This window comes from Miscanthus floridulus, chromosome 6 (assembly GCF_019320115.1).
Source record: "Miscanthus floridulus cultivar M001 chromosome 6, ASM1932011v1, whole genome shotgun sequence".
Taxonomy (NCBI): Eukaryota; Viridiplantae; Streptophyta; class Magnoliopsida; order Poales; family Poaceae; genus Miscanthus; species Miscanthus floridulus.
This window is the reverse complement of record NC_089585.1, coordinates 90845355-90864479: the sequence shown is the minus strand read 5'-3', so window position 1 is coordinate 90864479 and position 19125 is coordinate 90845355. Positions and strand designations below refer to the sequence as shown.

At 43.4% G+C, this 19125-nt stretch overlaps 3 protein-coding genes across 3 annotated transcripts; 2 read left to right on the top strand and 1 right to left on the bottom strand.

Annotated features, from left to right (window-relative positions):
* The first annotated feature begins 2608 nt into the window (after nucleotides 1–2608).
* Nucleotides 2609–8586, top strand: LOC136456306 (potassium channel AKT1-like). Its single transcript, XM_066456122.1, has 11 exons — nucleotides 2609–3231; nucleotides 4479–4844; nucleotides 5006–5063; nucleotides 5147–5464; nucleotides 5572–5817; nucleotides 5913–6011; nucleotides 6125–6157; nucleotides 6243–6428; nucleotides 6807–7004; nucleotides 7091–7166; nucleotides 7328–8586. The coding sequence occupies exons 1-11, from the start codon at nucleotides 3035–3037 to the stop codon at nucleotides 8209–8211; spliced, it is 2661 nt and encodes an 886-aa protein (XP_066312219.1). The 5' UTR covers nucleotides 2609–3034; the 3' UTR covers nucleotides 8212–8586.
* A 642-nt stretch (nucleotides 8587–9228) lies between these two features.
* On the bottom strand, nucleotides 9229–13773 carry LOC136456305 (uncharacterized). Its single transcript, XM_066456121.1, has 8 exons — nucleotides 13211–13773; nucleotides 12559–12866; nucleotides 11709–12431; nucleotides 11080–11208; nucleotides 10771–10974; nucleotides 10085–10285; nucleotides 9644–9980; nucleotides 9229–9367 (listed from the first exon to the last, which is right to left on the bottom strand). The coding sequence occupies exons 1-7, from the start codon at nucleotides 13476–13478 to the stop codon at nucleotides 9855–9857; spliced, it is 1959 nt and encodes a 652-aa protein (XP_066312218.1). The 5' UTR covers nucleotides 13479–13773; the 3' UTR covers nucleotides 9229–9367; nucleotides 9644–9854.
* Nucleotides 13774–13790: 17 nt separating this feature from the next.
* LOC136456304 (protein FAR1-RELATED SEQUENCE 5-like) lies at nucleotides 13791–17104 on the top strand. The gene is made up of 5 exons (XM_066456120.1): nucleotides 13791–14128; nucleotides 14229–14310; nucleotides 14411–16544; nucleotides 16650–16841; nucleotides 16931–17104. Exons 2-5 carry the CDS (start codon nucleotides 14297–14299, stop codon nucleotides 16964–16966), a joined length of 2376 nt encoding a protein of 791 aa, XP_066312217.1. The 5' UTR covers nucleotides 13791–14128; nucleotides 14229–14296; the 3' UTR covers nucleotides 16967–17104.
* Nucleotides 17105–19125: the final 2021 nt, after the last annotated feature.

Sequence of the window (19125 nt, the reverse complement as noted above, 5' to 3'; positions counted from 1 at the left end):
TTTTGCGACCCCTGGGTTCTGTCCGCGTAGCGTCCTGTGCGTGAAACAAAAAGGAAAGGGGTAGGGGCAGAAGAGGAAGAAAAGAGTCTCAAAGCTCTCGATGGCATTTCGGCGTAGTGGCCATGTTTCATAATGGCGATATGGCAAAGCCATATTACGGGATGGCATTCTAGCGAAGCCCACCTCCCATAATGATCTAACTCCGAAAGGCTCTATAAAGGGTTTTTTTCTACAAATTGAGTCAAATTTGTGGCATGCACACCAATAACTACAATTATTTAGGGATTGAGGAAGTAGTCGTAGAGTCTAATTTGGCTCATTTCTAATTTAATAAAAAAATAAATCCCAACGCCCATATTAAATGTTAGGTACAGTAAATTCTTAGTCCTATACAAAATTTTGATCAAACGTTGACTTAACTTAAATAGGTGGTCTAGGTGTGCACCCATAGTGAAATTGAGAGAGACAAAGGACGTGCCGCATACGTGCGCGCACGCGCTGAGCTGAGTCGTGTTGTGGCATGAGCTTGACGTGCATAGGGCGAGCTGCGCCACGACATGATATGATGCGGGGTGGGCTGGTGTTGCCACTTGAGTCGATTGATAGAGCCATTAGTTGGGCAGTTACCTAGAGTTGTTACGGGAGTCTATCCGTTACTTTGTATGATTACTCCGTCTCATAACATTGTCCATCCAGATATGTACTCTCGACTCTTTAACTTCTCCGCTCGCGCGTACAACAGACCACACCCTCTCTTCTTTGTTCGAGGTTTTACCAAGTATTTTAGGATCTCTGGTTAGCCTAGGGGGTGAATAGGCCTGTTAAAACAAAACTTGAGCAAACGTCAAATTCAACCCGTGGCACTGCCGCTCTGAGCCCGCTGCACTGCCGAGCTACGGCACTGCCGGACCTGCAGACAACTTCGAAGCACAGTTTAAAAATTATGAATGAAAACTTAGATCGGAGAAATTACTGAGCTTCCTGCAGGTATATAGTTCACAGAACGACAGCTAGAAGTGGTAGCACAAGAGTATGCAAGTAGATCGACCTCAAACCCTAGAAATCACCTCAACAACAATATGAAATGCAATAGAAGAAAAACAAGCACAAGGTAACACAAGTATTTGTCCCGTGATTTAGCTCGCCATCAAGGCTTGTCTAAGTCCACATTATTGAGGTTAGCCACTAAGACTTAGGACTTTGCAACCCTTCCTCGATCTCAAGTCAAGAGAGTTAACTCTTGAGATGAGGAGTGAGTTTACTAGCTTCAAGAGATGGTTACAAACCTTCCAGGGCAGCTACACAAGTTGACAAGCTCCACGGACGACGCTCTAGCCAGCTAGGAGCAAGCTCCAAGAATAACAAACACAATCCACCGGCAAAAACGTGAACCAAGTGCTCTTAGACTTTGGGGATCAGTGGATCCGCTCTCTAATCGAGTTTTAGAGCCTTTTCTCTTAAGGATTGATGGCGAAATCACAAGAAATGCTTGGAAGCTCAAGGTCACCAATGGAGAACAGAGAGAATGAGCACTTTCGGTTCTGCTCGATCTGAAATGGCCAAAGGTGGAAGAAGAACCATTGGAAAGGAGTGTGAGAGGTATAAATACCCCAACCCCCAACGGTCAGTTAAGTCGCGGCAGTGCCGCGGCTCAACTGTGGTAGTGCCTCTCTTCAGGTGCGGCACTGCCACAACAGGCAAGATAGCAAGGTTGAAATCAGTGGAAAGATGTCTGTCTTGGCTGAGCAACTGAGGATGTTTGTGTATAAGATTGAGCACTTGGTTGCACACTTTAGCAAGTTTATTATGTCCCCCTTTGTAGTACAACATTCCTACACTCAAATTCGAAATATAAAAGAATTTAAACCTCCTTTGAGTTTGAAGCCATCATCATTTATAACTGGGGCTCCTCCATTTTGTATAACATCCTCAATTCTAGATTCCCTGCTTATCATCTCGATAAATCTCATTGGTCCTCTAATTATATGGTCATTATCATCAAAACTCACAATTAGGACTTGATTGCACTTTCAAGTATTTTCATTTCGATATTCTATGCGCACAGAAGGTTGGAAGAGCAGGCCCTCTGAAGGCGAACTAGCGCCATGTTCGCTTGGCTTATAAGCCGTACTTTTTCAGCCAACAAACAATATTTTTCTCTCACAACGAATCAGCCAACAGTACTTTCAACAAAGCAAACAGTGCATAGGTTTTTGGAGAGTGCACTTTATCGCGCGACAACCCTTTTTCCTGGCGACATATTTATTGTCATAAACTTATTGATATTTTTTTTTGGATTGAATTATGTATAAAAATGCTTAAATCCTAACACTATACATGTCGCAACGAATGACATGTTGGTTGACTAATACTTTGTCAGGATATATCAAGAGACTACATCGGCGTATTGTTGTATATTACACGGGTTCACAATTTTTTATTTTACAAGATCTTTTTGACGAAAGCAGAAACCACACAAATACTCTTGTTTCTTTTGAAAGGTTGGATCGGTGTACAGCGGAACCCATGGTATTTCCTCTCTGCGCCGCCGCCCGTGTCACGGAGTGTTGGAGATAGGCAGCCAGCACAGCGGCGCCGCGGACGATCCGTGGGCACCCCGCAGCGCACCCCTCCCGCGTTTCACAGGCGGCCAAGAGTGCGCGCGAGCGGGCAGAGGGGCAAAAGCCAATCCCGTGTTCCGGAAAGCCCTCCCGTCTCATCTTACCGTAAGATGACACTCCATAAAACGGCGCCAAGCGCGCGCGCTTGCTCCCGCACCCAACCCAACTCCGCTGTCCGCTCCAACTCTCCTCCCACGCCCGCGCTCTGCCACCGCCCGCGCCTCCGCCGCGGCCGCGGCCGTCGCCGCCCAAAAGCTGAAAATAGATAGAAACACGAGGGGAAAGATTTACTAAACAATCCGATCCTTAGTTAATCAATCACGCACGGGCTACCAAATTCGGGGGCGCTCCGACGACCCTCGCCATCTCTCTCCCCGTAAACCCCCGGTGGGTTTATCGAGCGGTGGGGGCCAATGGCAGGGTGGGGATCCTCCAGGGTGGCGGCGTGCGGGCCGTGGGGCGGCCGCGGCGCGGCGCTGGAGAGGGAGCTGTCGCGAGACGGCAGCCAATACAGCATCTCCAGCGGCATCCTGCCATCGCTCGGCGCGCGGAGCAACCGCCGCGTCAAGCTCAGGCCCTTCATCGTCTCGCCCTACGACCGCCGATACAGGTTCGCCGCGCCCGCCCGCGTCCTCCTCGTTACTACTAGTTCCCGTTCGGTTCTGCTTGCCTAGCTGTGTCATCCTGCCTACCGGTTTCAAGCTCTGTGGGCTGGATTGAAACGTGGCTTGGCTTGTTGTCGTTGCATTGTTGGCCTGTTGCTTTTGCCTCACCGGTGGCTTGCTCTGCCTGCTCTAATTTTGGTGCTGCTCGGCGAAGAGTTGCTTGGAGTATTGTAATTCTGGATGAATATAGCGGCCGAGCTTTCTCTTCGTATGTGGTTCACTAATTGTTGAGTTCCAAAGTGCTTCACATGTTTCCATGAATTACAAGGGGTGGCTTGTGAATTCTTTTGTTTTTTGTAGCTCAAAGTTGTTTGTACCCGTGCACTGCCTTCTTTTCGTTATTTTTGTCTCCAATTCTCTTCGATTGTAAACAGATAGCGGATTTTTTATATATTTTAACTGCTTTCTTTGTTTGACCTGGACTGAATGATTATTTTCCCCTTTTTGAAGTCAATAATTGATTTGTTTATGTTTTGCCTTTTTTAGAAGTCGCACTTCTGCTTTGATTTTGTTTACTTTGGTTTCTTAGATCGTTCGCATCTGCTTTAATTTTCCTTTAACTCCTAGAGAGACAAGAGAGGCGTGATATCGATGGTAACGTCTCTGCATTTCTTGTATTCACGTTCTGCGCTTCTTTATGCAACGATTCGTTGCCCAAAGTGCTCATTCTCGGGATTCTGGTGGAAAAACCTTTTCTGGAAAATCTTTTCTGAATCGTTTTGTAATTTGCTGAGTTGTTTAGTTATGGTGGGTGACATGTCTGTGTTTTCCAGGGTAGCTTTTGCTTTGCCCGTTTTTCTTACATGATTGGTCAACTTTTTTTTGGTGTGCTCTTTAGTTTATTACTTTATTATAATCAGTGTGGGCTGTCCCCGATTTTTACATAATTTATTTACAAACGTAACATCGTTACAGAAGATTGAAACTCTAATTACATAATTGGTCAGTTTTTCTGCAGTGTTCCTTTTTCAGAAGGTAATCATCTATATAGTTAGTAGTAATCATAGTCACTGTAGCACTACTTCAGTAGTAGTTTTACCTGACAGCAATTATGCCTTAATAGTTAACAAAACTAATTTTGCATAGATATTGTTGCTTCACCCTAGCATAAGCAGGACGATTTTGCTGGTGATAAATGATATTTTAGTTACAACACGAAGAAGTGGTTCTGATGGTTATTGATTCTATGCAGATGCTGGGAGACTTTTCTCATAATTCTTGTGGTATATTCTGCATGGGTTTCCCCATTTGAGTTTGGCTTCATTCGGAAACCAACGGGCGCCCTAGCTGCAGTGGACAATGTCGTGAATGTGTTCTTCGCAGTGGACATCATCCTGACCTTCTTTGTAGCTTACTTGGATAGAATGACATACTTGCTTGAAGATGATCCAAAAAGGATAGCTTGGCGGTATACTACCAGTTGGTTTGTTCTTGACGTGGCCTCCACCATCCCAAGTGAATTTGCTCGGAAGATACTACCACCAAACCTCAGGTCATATGGTTTTTTCAACATGCTTCGTCTATGGCGTCTCCGTAGAGTCAGCTCTCTCTTTGCTAGGTATATTAACAATGGTGTATGTGTTTTGAGTGCAGTGTATTTGTATATGAGACTAATGCTTTGTTGCACGATAATCAATTTGTGCAGTGCCATTTATCACTATTTTGTCTTGTTATTAAAAAGGCTAGCTAATGTTTTCACCTAAACTTCTTACTTTCTAGATTGGAGAAAGATAGACATTTCAATTACTTCTGGGTTCGATGTGCAAAGCTCATATGTGTAAGTAATCAGTCCATTTGAGACTCCTGTAAATCAATATTGTTGACGAATGACATCTTATTTGCTTGCCTTTGATCTTGTAGGTCACGCTTTTTGCTGTCCACTGTTCAGCATGCTTCTACTATCTTCTCGCTGATAGGTATCCTGTCCCAACGGATACGTGGATTGGCAATTCGATGCCAGATTTTCATCAGCGGGGTTTGTGGATACGCTATGTAGTATCAGTGTATTGGTCAATCACTACTCTTACCACTGTGGGTTATGGTGATTTGCACGCGGAGAACACAAGGGAGATGATATTCAACATTTTCTACATGCTATTCAATCTTGGATTGACTGCCTATTTGATTGGTAACATGACCAATCTGGTTGTCCATGGCACCAGCCGTACTCGAAAATATGTGAGTTTTTTTCACTTTTTTGTTTAGTCTTTGTTGGTATCAACCTTTATAAGAGTCATATTGAAGTTGCACCTAATAGCTTTTTTCTGTTATGTTTTGGACTAAAGAGAGATACAATTCAAGCAGCAACCAGCTTTGCACTAAGGAATCAGTTACCAAGTCGGCTCCAAGATCAGATGATCTCACATCTTAGCTTGAAATTCAGGACAGATTCAGAAGGTCTTCAACAACAAGAGACCCTCGATGCGCTTCCTAAGGCTATAAGATCCAGCATTTCTCAGTATCTGTTTTTCAATCTTGTCCAAAAGGTTTACTTGTTTGAAGGGGTGTCCAATGACCTGATTTTTCAACTGGTGAGGCTATGAAAAATCCATTTTGTATCCATTTAAAATGTTTTGCTACTGCTTCATCATGTACTTATCTTGCTTTGTGTTATTCCATGGAAAAGGTTTCTGAGATGAAAGCTGAATATTTTCCACCTAGGGAAGATGTGATTCTGCAGAATGAAGCACCCACAGACTTTTATATTTTAGTTACTGGTAGCGCGGTAAGGATACTGTTATGCATAAATAAATTTGGGGAAGAAAAGTAGTAGTTTTGCTATCAATAGCGCAGAAACCAAATCACATGGTCATTCTGATATGCTTGTCACTTCTACAGGAGTTGATAGAGTTGCGAAATGGCGGAGAACAGGCAAGTCTTATGCGCTTTGATGCTCAAGTGGCAGTGAATTTATTGATCACATTGTCCTTTTAACATAATATGCTGGTACCTGCAGATAGCTGGAGTGGCTAAGGCAGGAGATGTTGTTGGAGAAATTGGGGTTCTTTGCTATAGGCCCCAACTATTCACAGTTCGAACAAAATCATTATGCCAGCTTTTGCGTATGAATCGCACTGCCTTTCTCAGCCTTGTTCAATCCAATGTTGCAGATGGAACAATAATAATGAACAACCTTATGCAGGTACAGGAACAACATTATTCTTCCTAATTTTCTTTGATGTTGCATATTTCAGTTATATTCGATTTGTACTTGTAGAGTTTTGACATAGAAAAGGTCAAAAGGAAGCTGAACCAACCCATTTACTCATTTAGATCAGGTTTCCATTATTATCCCTGTATTATCTTGCTTAACAATATGTGTAAGTCGATATTCTATTCTCAGGTAATCACTAGGCCGTATATTAGGTTCTTGAGTCATGTTAACTGTGGCATGACTTTTTCCTTTCATGGTCCTGATAATCACCAGCCACAATAATAGTGAGAATGTATTTTGAAATTCCATTGGTTTTAAATCTACTACTGAGATTATGATTTTTTTTCTTTTTTATTGTGGTTGTAGTTACTAAAAGAGCAGAAAGACAACAGTGTAATGGTGGGTGTTCTGAAGGAGACTGAGAACATGCTAGCGCGGGGTCGTCTGGATTTGCCAGTTACCCTCTGCTTTGCAGTAAATAAAGGAGATGATTTTATGTTACATCAACTTTTGAAGCGTGGTTTGGATCCAAATGAATCAGATAACAATGGGCATACGGCACTGGTATGCATATCCATTGATTCATATGTGTGAGTGAACATATTTCTGTTAAGCAAGAAATTTAACAGTATTCATTTCATTATTTACAGCATATAGCTGCTTCCAAAGGAGACGAACAATGTGTCAAGCTTCTTCTAGACTATGGAGCTGATCCAAATGCTAGAGGTACGAATAAAACTATAACTGCGATACATCTTTTACAGATTGACCAGAGCTGGTGATATTCTTGCCACCAAGAAAACTAAATTTACTAGTTAGGAATTCATGCTTCATTGGTTGCCATGAGTCTTGAAGTTCACCTCCTTTTACCCTTCCATCCATTACAGACTCCGAAGGAAAAGTGCCTCTATGGGAGGCTTTATGTGAAAAGCATAATGCAGTGATAGAGCTGTTAGTAGAGAGTGGTGCAGAGCTATCATCTGGAGACACGGCCTTGTATGCTTGCATCGCTGTTGAGGAAAATGATGCTGAGCTGCTTGAGAACATTATTCGTTATGGTGGCAACATAAACAGCTCAACGAAAGATGGAACCACACCGCTGCATCGTGCGGTCTGTGACGGGAATGTTCAGATGGTTGAGTTGTTGCTGGAACACGGAGCTGACATCGACAAGCAGGACAACAATGGCTGGTCAGCAAGAGATCTAGCTGATCAGCAAGGCCATGATGACATTCAGGTTCTCTTTAAATCACGAAAAGCACATAGGCAGCATGCCTCAAGTGGCAGAGTGGCACCTATGCTAATAGGGAGGTTCAAAAGTGAACCCTCAATGCCAAACATGAACCATGAAGGCGCCGAAGTACGCAGCAAAGTTGTTCCACAGAAGCTCCTCAGAAAGAGGGTCAGTTTCCAAAATTCTCTTTTCGGTGTCATTTCTTCATCCCAGGCCCGCCAGGACACTGGCCGTCTGCTCTCGAAAGGCCTTGCTGGAACAGGTGGTCCAAGTTGCCGTCACGACTCCCTCATCAGGGTGACAATCAGCTACCCTGAGAAGGGGAACGCTGCAGGGAAGCTCGTGCGCCTACCACGGTCGATGACTGAGCTTCTCGAACTAGGTGCAAAGAAGTTCGGCTTCAAGCCTGCCAAGGTCCTGACAATTGGGGGTGCTGAGATTGATGAGGTGGAGCTTATCAGAGACGGTGATCATATTCTTCTCGTCAGTGATGACTGGGTGTCAGATGTTGCGCAAATTAGACCAAACGATAAGTGAGCCAACTGTGGTGCCCTTATTTCAATTTCACACAATATGGGAAAATATGCCCTTGTGATCCAAGATGGGTAAGTATATAATAATGATTAAAGTCACCAATGAAGCTCTTCCGCATTGAAGAATTGATGACGATGTGCATGCCCACCATGGTTTTTTCCCCCCTAACTGCCCGCCATGTAAATTGAAGTATATCCATGATAGTTTTGAAGCTGTAGGATGTATCCAGCTTGGAAATGAATTTGTTGTCAGTTGGTCCAGTAGACTGTAGTTTCGCCCTCTCTTTTCCAAGGGAAGGGGCCCACAAAATGTAATTACATGATTTTTTCTGTCTTTTGAGATCAAGCATTCTATGGAAGTGAGTCAATGAATTTGTGAGATACTGACCCCATCAGTTTATTTTAGTTGCTATTTCAATTCGTTTTTTGTTATTTCAGTTTTTATTGGTTTCTGAACGGCTGAGCGCATTAGGGCTAGAGAAGCCGCCTGCAAGTTTCATTCTTGGATGGGCCAGCCCTGTATGGACTAGAGAAGCGGCCTACAAACGCAGCATTTGAACGAGGCCTGGATGGGAAAAGCCCCAGCCCAATCTTGGAACCTTGCATTTTGTCAGCATCAATATTCAACACCATGGCAATGCTATGTGAACTTGAGGAGTCTGTTCACAGTCCTGTTAACTGAGTTCATATGGTTCCATGCTAGCAATTCTGATGGACACACCTCATACAGGAAATCAATCCCGCGAGTGTAAACAGCCAACTACCAATCTGAAGCATCCCCACAGGCCACGGTGATCGCCTGTGAAGTTTGATGAACTGCCAACTTCCCATCGCCTGGTGGGTGGCACAACCAAGAGCATTGGGGCTCCCTGTGAATCACAAAGCAGGACCACGTGAGTCGTGGGCGCTTGAGAGTGGAAGATCTTCAAATTTATTTGCTCGGCTACACCTCTCAACCTCCACCACTTGTGTTCATTCAAAAGAACTGTTAGGCCCATCCCCTGCTGGATCCACAGCACATGATACCAGACACAAAGCCAATGAGGGCATGTGCTGCTGAGTACCGAAAATGCTTCACTTATCCCAGTCCTTTAAATATATAATATCTACCCAGGCTGAGAAGGAACGGAACAAAGCATGTGCTGTACAGATTCAACTTGCTTAGGCCATGTTTAGTTCCACTAAAATCCAAACTTTGACACTATACAAAAAGAAGATTCCCCGTCACATCAAACTTACGGTACATGCATGGATTACTAAATGTTGACGAAATTAAAAACTAATTACACAGTTTGGTTGTACTTTGCGAAACGAACGTTTTAAACCTAATTAGTCAACGATTGGACAATTATTACCAAATACAAACGAATGCTACAGTGCGGTATAGTGCTACAGGGAATCGGGCGGCGCCGATTCCGCAGGCAACTAAACGCGGCCTTAATTGAAATCGTTCAGGGGGAAACCATTACATGTGACAAAAAAAATCAGGGGAGCTCTAGGAACCCTTGAGATTTTGGGTCAGGCTCCACTACTACTTCGCGCTACATTGGCTCATACAAACTCACCAACTAGAGGGGGTCTACTAAATGTGGAGGACGAAAACACTGGAAAAAATTCTTTAAAAAAACGAAAAGGAACGAGTATATTCTACAGTCTTTGCAACAAATCTTCTGAGGGTACCAATGTAGAGATGAAAGGAGAAAGAGCCGAGAGCAACGCTTTGGGGCACTCCTCATGCGGCAGATGTCCACACCCCGATATAGTTACTATCCTCTGCACAAGTAAAAAGCAGTGGATTGTTAAGAATACCTGCCAGACAAAATCAAGTCCCTAACAAAATCACGCGCTCGACTAACAAATGGGAGAAGATTACTTACAGAATTTACAAGTTTCGAAGCCATGGCTTGTGCCGACTTCACAGAAACAAGAGCATCCTCGGAGCCCGCTACCACCAGAACCGGAAGGTCTTCCACTGATCTTAGTAAATCTGCTGCTCTTTTTGATGGTAGGACAGTAGAAAACGAAAGCCGGCCTACTTCATGAAGTGCTTCATCCCAGCCCTCAACAAATAGCGGAGCCTTACACAAAATCAATTCAAGTCGGTCAACAGTTCAATGTCCACAGAATGAACAAAGCACGTGCATTTTAACATTGCATGTCTTTCACATGGACGGAACAGGAAGGCTCCAGATACTAAATAGTTGTCCTGAAATTAGTTATTGAATAGGACTACTCCATCCGTCCCAAAATTATAGATCATTTTGGCTTTTCTAAGAACATATGTATCTAGATATACATTATGTCTAGAAATGCCAAAACAACCTATAAATTGGAAGAGTACATAATAAAAAATATGTATCTAGAAAAGCCCAAAACAACCTATAATTTGGAATGGAGGGAGTAAGATTTGGATCTTCTCTTTCGCAGGACAAAATAATAGCAGTGCAATAAACACAAGGTTATATGCATCACATCTTTACGAAAGATTCCCAAAAGTTGCATGAAAATCAATGATTTGAAAAATATATTAAAGGGAGACGTAAGAATCACTAGGTGTGCTTACCTTGTATAGGTTAAGAATTTCTGTTGTCAATTTTGTGGCATCATACCATGCCCGCCGATTGATGACCTGAGTGATTTCAGTACGTAGAAGTGGTCGAACCATGTGCTTTTTCCTCAGAGGTGTATGCAGGAGTATACGAGCAAATGCAGGAATGACTTCTCTTGATAAGCTTACACCAATAAGAACTACTCCCTTCACTTCAACCTGCAAAAGCAAACAAATAACATTCAGTACAACCTTGCATGATGTGCTAACTTCCATCCAAAACAAAACGGTATAAAAACAAGCTAATTTCTCAAAGGGAAGTACCTTTCTATCACCTCCACAAGTGCGCAGCTTCTCCGCAGCTTTCAAGGCAAGCAAGCCCCCATCATCATGACCAACTAAAACCACAGAGTGCAAGCCCATCTCAGAGCAAAATGAAATAAGAAGATCAACCTGCAGAGGATCATACAAAATGTTGTTTATAAACATGAAATAAGAAGATCAACCTACACATGATTTACAAAATGCTTTTTGTAAACATGATCTCTTCTAAGTACATAAAGGGAAATACAATGTTTAGTGCAGGAGGTTTTTTGTGCCCACTGGACTAAATTTAAGACAGTAGTTATTATAATAATAAAAAAAGGTGTCCTCTTACAAGCTGTTAGTAGCATAGAACACTTATTACTTCATAGACAAATATATACCACCCTGAGGGTGGATGGTAGAAATATACATTCAGGTGATTATACTTATAAAAATGAAAAAATGATTCTGACAGAAATGTGGTCTAGGAAGACAAGATTCCTCGTGTTTATGCACTATTTTTTTAATGCTCTATGAGACCTTTTTCCAGTGAAGTATATACTAAGTGATAAAATCAAAATTTTGACCAAATGCTGGCTGCAGGTACTAGACTTGCATTTTGATTTTTGAGTGGAGAAAAGGATCACCTGAGACTCCAGCTCGTATGGATTCAGTAAGTTCTTATCTTCCCAGTCCTTTCTGCGAGGTCGAGATGTTAATCCCCATCCTGGGCGATCAAAGGCCATCACAGTGCAGCCCAATTGTCGAGCTAGCAAACTGGAAACATGTCTCCACGAGAATACTCCCCCCCCAAATCCATGTACCAAAACTACAGCGAATTTACCCTGCCCTCCAGCCTCAAGGTCAAAGCCCACATGATTCAAACATCCATCAGCATTGCCATCATCAAGACACATCAGAGGGATATCATCCAACAAAGTTGGAGATGCCACTGGTTCGACCAATAGTGGTGCATATAGCGAAGTATGATGATATTGATGGCTAAAGCTCCTGTTCAGAAGGCGGCGGGTATTAGAGGAAGCAGATGGTGGACTCTCATGTCTCTGTCTTGTAGGAGAAAAGCTTGATGAAATTACATCGTGATGAGTATCTCTCTCTGAAAAGGAGTCAGGGGATGAAGGTAGGCTGGCTGCTGGATCAGAAACTTTGTAGTGTATAGTGATCCCCTGGCAAGCAATGAACATGCTATCACTGTCTGCAAGAAAACTGATTGGCAAATCACGATCGTCCTGGATAAGTGCTTTTCTCTTTGTCTCACTTTCACTCCTTGTAAAAAGCTTTCCACTGTATGGTGTAGGAGACCGTGGAACCTTGTAGCATCCAGAAAAGGCATTCTTGTATGCTAAAATCTGAAAACAGTATGAAAAAAACAAATTTAACATCAACCAATGATCAAGTTGTAAAGCAAGAACCACAACTTATTTATAAAATGATGACAAAGTGAGATTTAGAAGACCAAATGCATGGCAGTCATACTGATTCAGGGTCAATGCGGTGAATGAGAAGCTTCCGTCGAGCCCTGCAGCTTGTTCTGTAAGCAACAATAACATGGCCAAGAGCAAACACCAAGGAAGACAGGAAAAGTACAGGCATTCCCCATAGCTTCTTGAGATTGAGCTTGTGATCTGGTAATGATGGAGAGAGCTCAGGCCCAATGTCCTGCGCCGGACTATAAACAGATGCCTTAATTAACAAGATGAGCAGAGAAGCCAAGGAACAGAAAGTTGTTGTTCCAAGGTAAGGACCATGTGAGAGGCCAGAAGTATCAGACATGAGGTATACACCTGCAGAAGCAGCAGAACATAAGGTTAGTCTTTTGCTCTCAAATAAGAATAGAGCGAACTTGGTAGCCGCATACTTGAAACTGATCCGAGAGGTTCCCAATTTCTTACAACCAGTCCAGCTAAATAACAGGCTTAGTTTAACTACATCCCAAGAAAAGAAAGCAACCAACAGCTATACTCTGTGATTAATAACTGCAGACTCCCTACATCACCAGAGCAAATAATCACAAAGGGGAGAAGTAGAAGAAGAAAGGGAAATCCAACTCAAACGAGCGGGTTGGTTCTAGGTCGTTTGCCCGTTTTGAAGCATCAATGAGGAGTTAGCAGGCAGCGGGAGGGCTTACAAGTGATGACGATGGATCGAACGACGGAGACGAGAGGTATATCGGCAAGCGAGTTCCGGAAACGGTAGCGCTGGAGGTGGCCCCGCAGGCCGTGGCCGCGGAAGCAGCCGAGTCGCACCTCGAGCCAGAGCGCCACTGCCACGTCGCCCGCTGCCACCAGCGCCGGCGCTGACGCCACGAGCAGCGAGGCCACCATGGCGACCATGAACCAAACGGTCTTCACCCCGCGGCGCACCCGCTCCGCCCAACCCTTCCCCGCCGCCGCCATCTCCCTACGCTCCCCACTCCCGCCGTCTCCGGCGCTCGTACAGGCCGCCGCACTGTCCCCACAAATTTCCGGCGATCGCCGGCGGCCGAGGCTACCAGCCGCCGCCGCCGCGCATGCGTCGCGGGCGAACCCCGCGCGAGTGGGGCAGGTTTAGGGCCCCGTGCGCGGCCGAAGGGTTTGAGCCTCCGGGACGGCGGAACGGCCTGCCGGGCGAAGAGAAGAGGGGAGGCAGCACTGCGAACAGCGGAAGCGGCGGAGGGGAGACGAGAAGAGAAGAAGAAGAGGGGAGAGGGGCGGAACGGGGAACGAGATCGTCTAACTTTACCTCGAATGACTGCGCTGTGCAGTCATGACATCGTAGACGTCGGCTCACGATCGGACGCCTGTGCCCGTTGGCCGTATATCCATCTGTTTTACTCGTCTGCTACCTGGGCCTTGGCCCAAAATCAAGTCGCCCGCTATCCCGTGGTTGCCCAAAACCGAGTCTGCTGCTCCTCTTTGCCGCGATATTTTTCTTTTTGGCGCGAGCGCATTCTCCTTTTCCCGCGGTTGCGTGGCGGTGACGGTGGCGGTGAGCCATCGGCGGCGGCGGTGAGGCTTCGGCGGCCATCGGATGGTGCTTGTTTCGGTCGCCAACAACATGTTTGCAGGTCTGCATTCTATCTCTTTACCTGTATAGATTTCTGTGTTCTGTCTCTTCACGTGCGTTTGCATCCTTTGTAATTTATTTGCCTTCCCGTACTCCATCAGCTCACGTTAGACTCGATTAAAGAAACATCATCTTCCGTACATCAGAGAATAGAATCAGGGTATACGAGATGGAAGAAAAGAGGTGTGTAATCAATACTTGTTTCTTTCTCCCAAATGCGGTCAGATATATATTTTAGTTGCTTAGTATACCATTACCAAATAAAATATTTCATTTGCTGTAGGGATGGGTTTTTTTCTCTTTTCTTACCTCAAGTTGGCATGGAATTCAGCAATACAGATGAGGCTTGGATGTTTTGGGTTAGCTATGGTGGTCAAAAAGGATTTGAGGTTAGAAAAAGATACTCAAACAAAAGAAAATCAGATGGAACAATTACGTCATGCAGATTTGTTTGTGCCAATGAAGGTCACAGATTGAATGATAAAAGGGATCATTTAATAAAGTGTCCGAGAGCTGAAACACGAACTGATTGCCAAGTTCGTATGGGTCTTGTACTAGATCGGGAGAAGGGAAATTATAAAGTCAGTGAGGTGATTTTAGAACACAATCACACCCTCCAGTTGCCGGAAACCTCACATTTGTTGGTGTCTCAGAGGAAAATTTCAGAGATACAAGGTTTTGAAATTGAGACAGCTGATGATGCAGGAATTGGGCCAAAAGCTGCACATGAGTTGGCATCCATCCAAGTTGGTGGTTCAGTTAATCTCAGTTACACTCTTCGAGACCACAAGAATTATTTAAGGGCCAAGCGCCAACGTGAGATGGCGTATGGACAGGCTGGAAGCATGCTCATGTATTTTCGAGAAAAAATTGCTGAGAATCCATCATTTCAGTATGCATTGCAAATGGACCGGGAAGAACAGATAGCGAACATATTTTGGGTTGATGCTAAAATGCTCACTGACTATGCACATTTTGGGGACGTTGTCAGTTTTGATACTACTTTTGGAACAAACAAAGAGAGTAGGCCTTTTGGAGTATTTGTTGGGTTCAATCATTTTAGAGAAACTGTAGTTTTTGGTGCTGCTCTCATGTATGATGAGACATTTGAATCCTTTAGATGGCTATTTGAGACCTTCCTAAAAGCACATAATAGTAAGCAGCCTAAAACAATCTATACTGATCAAGATGCAGCAATGGGAAAGGCTGTCAAGGAGGTCTTTTTAGAAGCTTGGCATGGTCTGTGCACTTTTCATATTATGCAAAATGCTGTCAAGAATCTAGCTGAAGCTGATGATGAAGAATCATGTACTCCTCCAAAAAGAAAGGCCGAAGATAGCAAGGAAGAACCAAGTATCCTCGCAGATTTTAGTGCATGTATGTATGAGTATGAAGATGAAGCAACATTTCAAGAAGCATTTAACATCATGAGGACAAAGGCCAGCAAGCAAACTTGGTTGGATAGTATCTACAAGGTAAAAGAAAAGTGGGCTGAATGTTATATGACAAATGTGTACACATTAGGGATGAGGAGTACACAATTGAGTGAGAGCCTAAACAGCGACTTGAAGCGGCATTTCAAATCAGATTTTGATATCATTCGATTCCTTAAGCATTTTGAAAGGGTTGTGGAATATAAAAGAAATAATGAATTGCAAGCTGAATTTGAATCAAGGAAAAAATTACCAAGACTCAAAATGAGGACACATATGTTAATACAAGCTAGCAAGCTGTACACACCAATTATATTTGAAGCTTTCCAATGTGAATATGAGAGGTCCATGGCAGCATACACCACCCCATTGGAAGACAAAAATGAATATCTTGTAGCAATTGGGAGTCTTGATGAAAATCCTACCCTTGAGAAGGAATACAAAGTTACTGGTAACCCTACAGACCAAACAAGCACATGCAGCTGTGGGCAGTTCAATAGAATCGGAATATTGTGTGCCCATGCTCTGAAAGTTCTTGATTTGATGAATATCAAGTCAATCCCAGAACAATATATATTGAAGCGATGGACTCGTGAAGCACGTAGTGGGATAGTACAGGACAACCAAGGCCGAAACATAGTAGAGGATCCAAAATTAGATACTATGCTTTGCTACAAAGATATGACTCGCAAATTTCTTAATTTGGTACACCGAGCTGCAAGTCATCCACGGTGCGTCTTATTAGTAAACAATGCACTTGACATGGTTAGCAAGCAAGTCGAAGAAGAAATCACAGGTTTTCCTAGTGCAATGGAGCCTATCAATGTTCCTACAAATGATTCGCCCCCAATTAATTTGCTGAGCACAGCAAGCCTAAAGAAAAAGGACATTGAAACTAAAACCTCAAGGCGCCAAAGAAATTGGCTTGACAAAAGACGTAAATTTGCAAAGAAGGGAGGTAAGGAAAAGGAAAATGGTTCAAAGGTAAGTGATAACACAAAATACATTTGATTCTCTTTCAGCATGTTCAATAAGAAAATATATTCAGTTTTGTTTTTTTTTTACTTGAAGGAACAAGAAACGGCAAAGAAGGGAGGTAAGAAAAAGGAAAATGGTTCAAAGGAACAACAAACTGTAAAGAAGGGAGGTAAGAAAAAAGAAAAAGAAGGAGCAGTACAAGAAACTGTAGCTGTGCAAAATATCTCTCCAAGTATTTCTTTGCCCATGGAAGAAATGTCTGAACAGTACATGGCTATCAATACATTCTCTCAGATACTGACGGTAATATTTCAAACTATTACACCATTCTACTAAAACATACATGGCCGTCAATACATTCTCTCAAATGTTCTCAACCTTTTATTTTGCAGGGGACAGTCACAGATGATGTTATTGCTGATTTCTAGTAGCATGGACATTTGCTGCAATCTGAATATATTTTTTTAAATCTGTTGCTTCCTGAAACATAGATTGTTTAGGAGAGTAGCTTTTGAAGAATAGCCTCATGAAATATTTGTCATTGAAGTGTAAGTTCAGGGAACTGCATCTCTGAACAACAGAGCGTCAAGTGCATCTCTGAACCTACATTCAGGGAATTGCATCTGTGAAAAGCAGAGCCTTTTGTTCATCAAACTTGCAACAATCAGCATTACAATTCCAGGACAATTTGCAACACAATGGAAAGCTATACAATTTGCATGATTTGTTGCCTTCGATACAATCACAAGTTACACAGTACTAGCTCTTGCACAAATGTCAATTTACAGGCAAGCTAGCAATAGAAATTAGAAAGGGGAAAAAAGGCCGTGGAACAGCAGCCATGTCCGGAGCTCTGCAGAGGCGGAAGACGTGCAGAAGGTGGGCGACATGGAAATTTCGCAGGCCGGTGACGGCAACAGCGACGGCGACACGCTCGGCGAGGATGGCTGCTCGTCAAGGACGGCAACCGAGCGGCGGTCTGCGAGGGCAGCGTGGCACAGCTCTTGGCGAGGACGGCGCGGCACAGCCGGACGCTGACGGCGCGGCGCAGCTCTCGGCGAGGACCGCGACGGGACGACCTGACTCCGACGGCGCAGCAGTCGACGACGCCTTCGAGTGAAACTACGGAAGACAACGACTGCGATTACCTTTCTGGGCTAGATGGGCCTTGCCATTTGGGCAGCCCATTACACTTTAGCGTATCCATCGTCCGATCGTGAGCCGACGTCTACGATGTCGTGACTGCACAGCGCAGTCATTCGAGGTGAAGTTAGACGATCTCGTTCCCGGAACGGGAGGGGGGAGGGTACTTATGGAACAGTGGTTTGTGATTTTTTTATTTATTTTTTGTTGCAGGGCATGTGAATTATTTATTGTGTTAATTCTGGCTGTGACTGGGTCATTAAATTTTTTTTTTGTTCGCCTGCTAAAACTTGATTAAAATTGGCTGAAAAATACTATTTTAGCTGAAATGTTGTGAGAGAAAAATACTATTTTAATTAAAAAAGAAGTTGAATAAATTGAATATAGGGTAAGTCTAACCGAGGCTTGGTTAATGTGACGAAGTGAGCCTCAACGGTAGGAGACTAGGAGCCTCTGGCTTTTGGTTTTGTTGTCTGTATCCCAAAGGTTTTTATTGTTTGGTTTTGTTCGTTTCCTTGTTGCTACTGTTGGTAGAAGCAAGTTTTTGCGTTGGAGACAGATGGAATCCTTCGGTTACAAGAGGTCTAGCTGTTGCTTATGTTGGAGAAATGGGCTGGCTGCAGTTGCAAGATCTCCACTCACAATTTACTGAGCTGAAAAAGCTACAACGGTAGCTACAACGAGCAAAGATATCTTTTTGTTTTTTAGTCGTGACTAGATTTAATGACATATGCAAAAACAGATTTATTGGAGCCGTTGTTGCTTTGCTTCCCATCTTCTTTTCTTCTTTCTCTCTTCTCTCCCTCCACCTTCTTCGTTTCTAAGGGATCTTATCACTCTTCCTATAAGTGGAAGCACTTCCTCTGCGGTTGGTCCCCTGTAGTTGAATCATTGGTAGATGGATCCTACTACAATCAAGTCCACCTATTAGTGACTCAGCTGTAGAAACCAACTGCAGTGAAGCCTCATCGCTATATCTTATCTCTCACTATATAAAAAAGATAGCACACATCTCTGTTAATCATGTTGTGCTCTCTCTTACACATTTTGTGTGTCAAGACTCAAGAGTCTCATTCGTCAATAGTTTGGTTTATACATCATATTAAGCTGAGTTGGCCCAAACGATTTCTACATATAGATTGTGTTTAGAACATTTTGTCTTCATTTATAAATATATTTGAATCAATATTTTTTAATAAAACATTTGCATTATTCGCTAGAAAAGCACCTGAAGTACTAAACAAATATACATATGTCTCAAGAGCCTAACTTGTAAACCTGTTGCGGTGGGTGAGCGGATAGGGAAAGGTTTGAACCATGTTAATTGATTGGGTTTTCAAGGCAGTTCAAGCCATTTTGTTTGAAATAAAATTCTACCTCTATTTATTAAATATGTATAAGGTGATATAGGTCTCCAATTTGTCAACATAATATACAGTTTAGT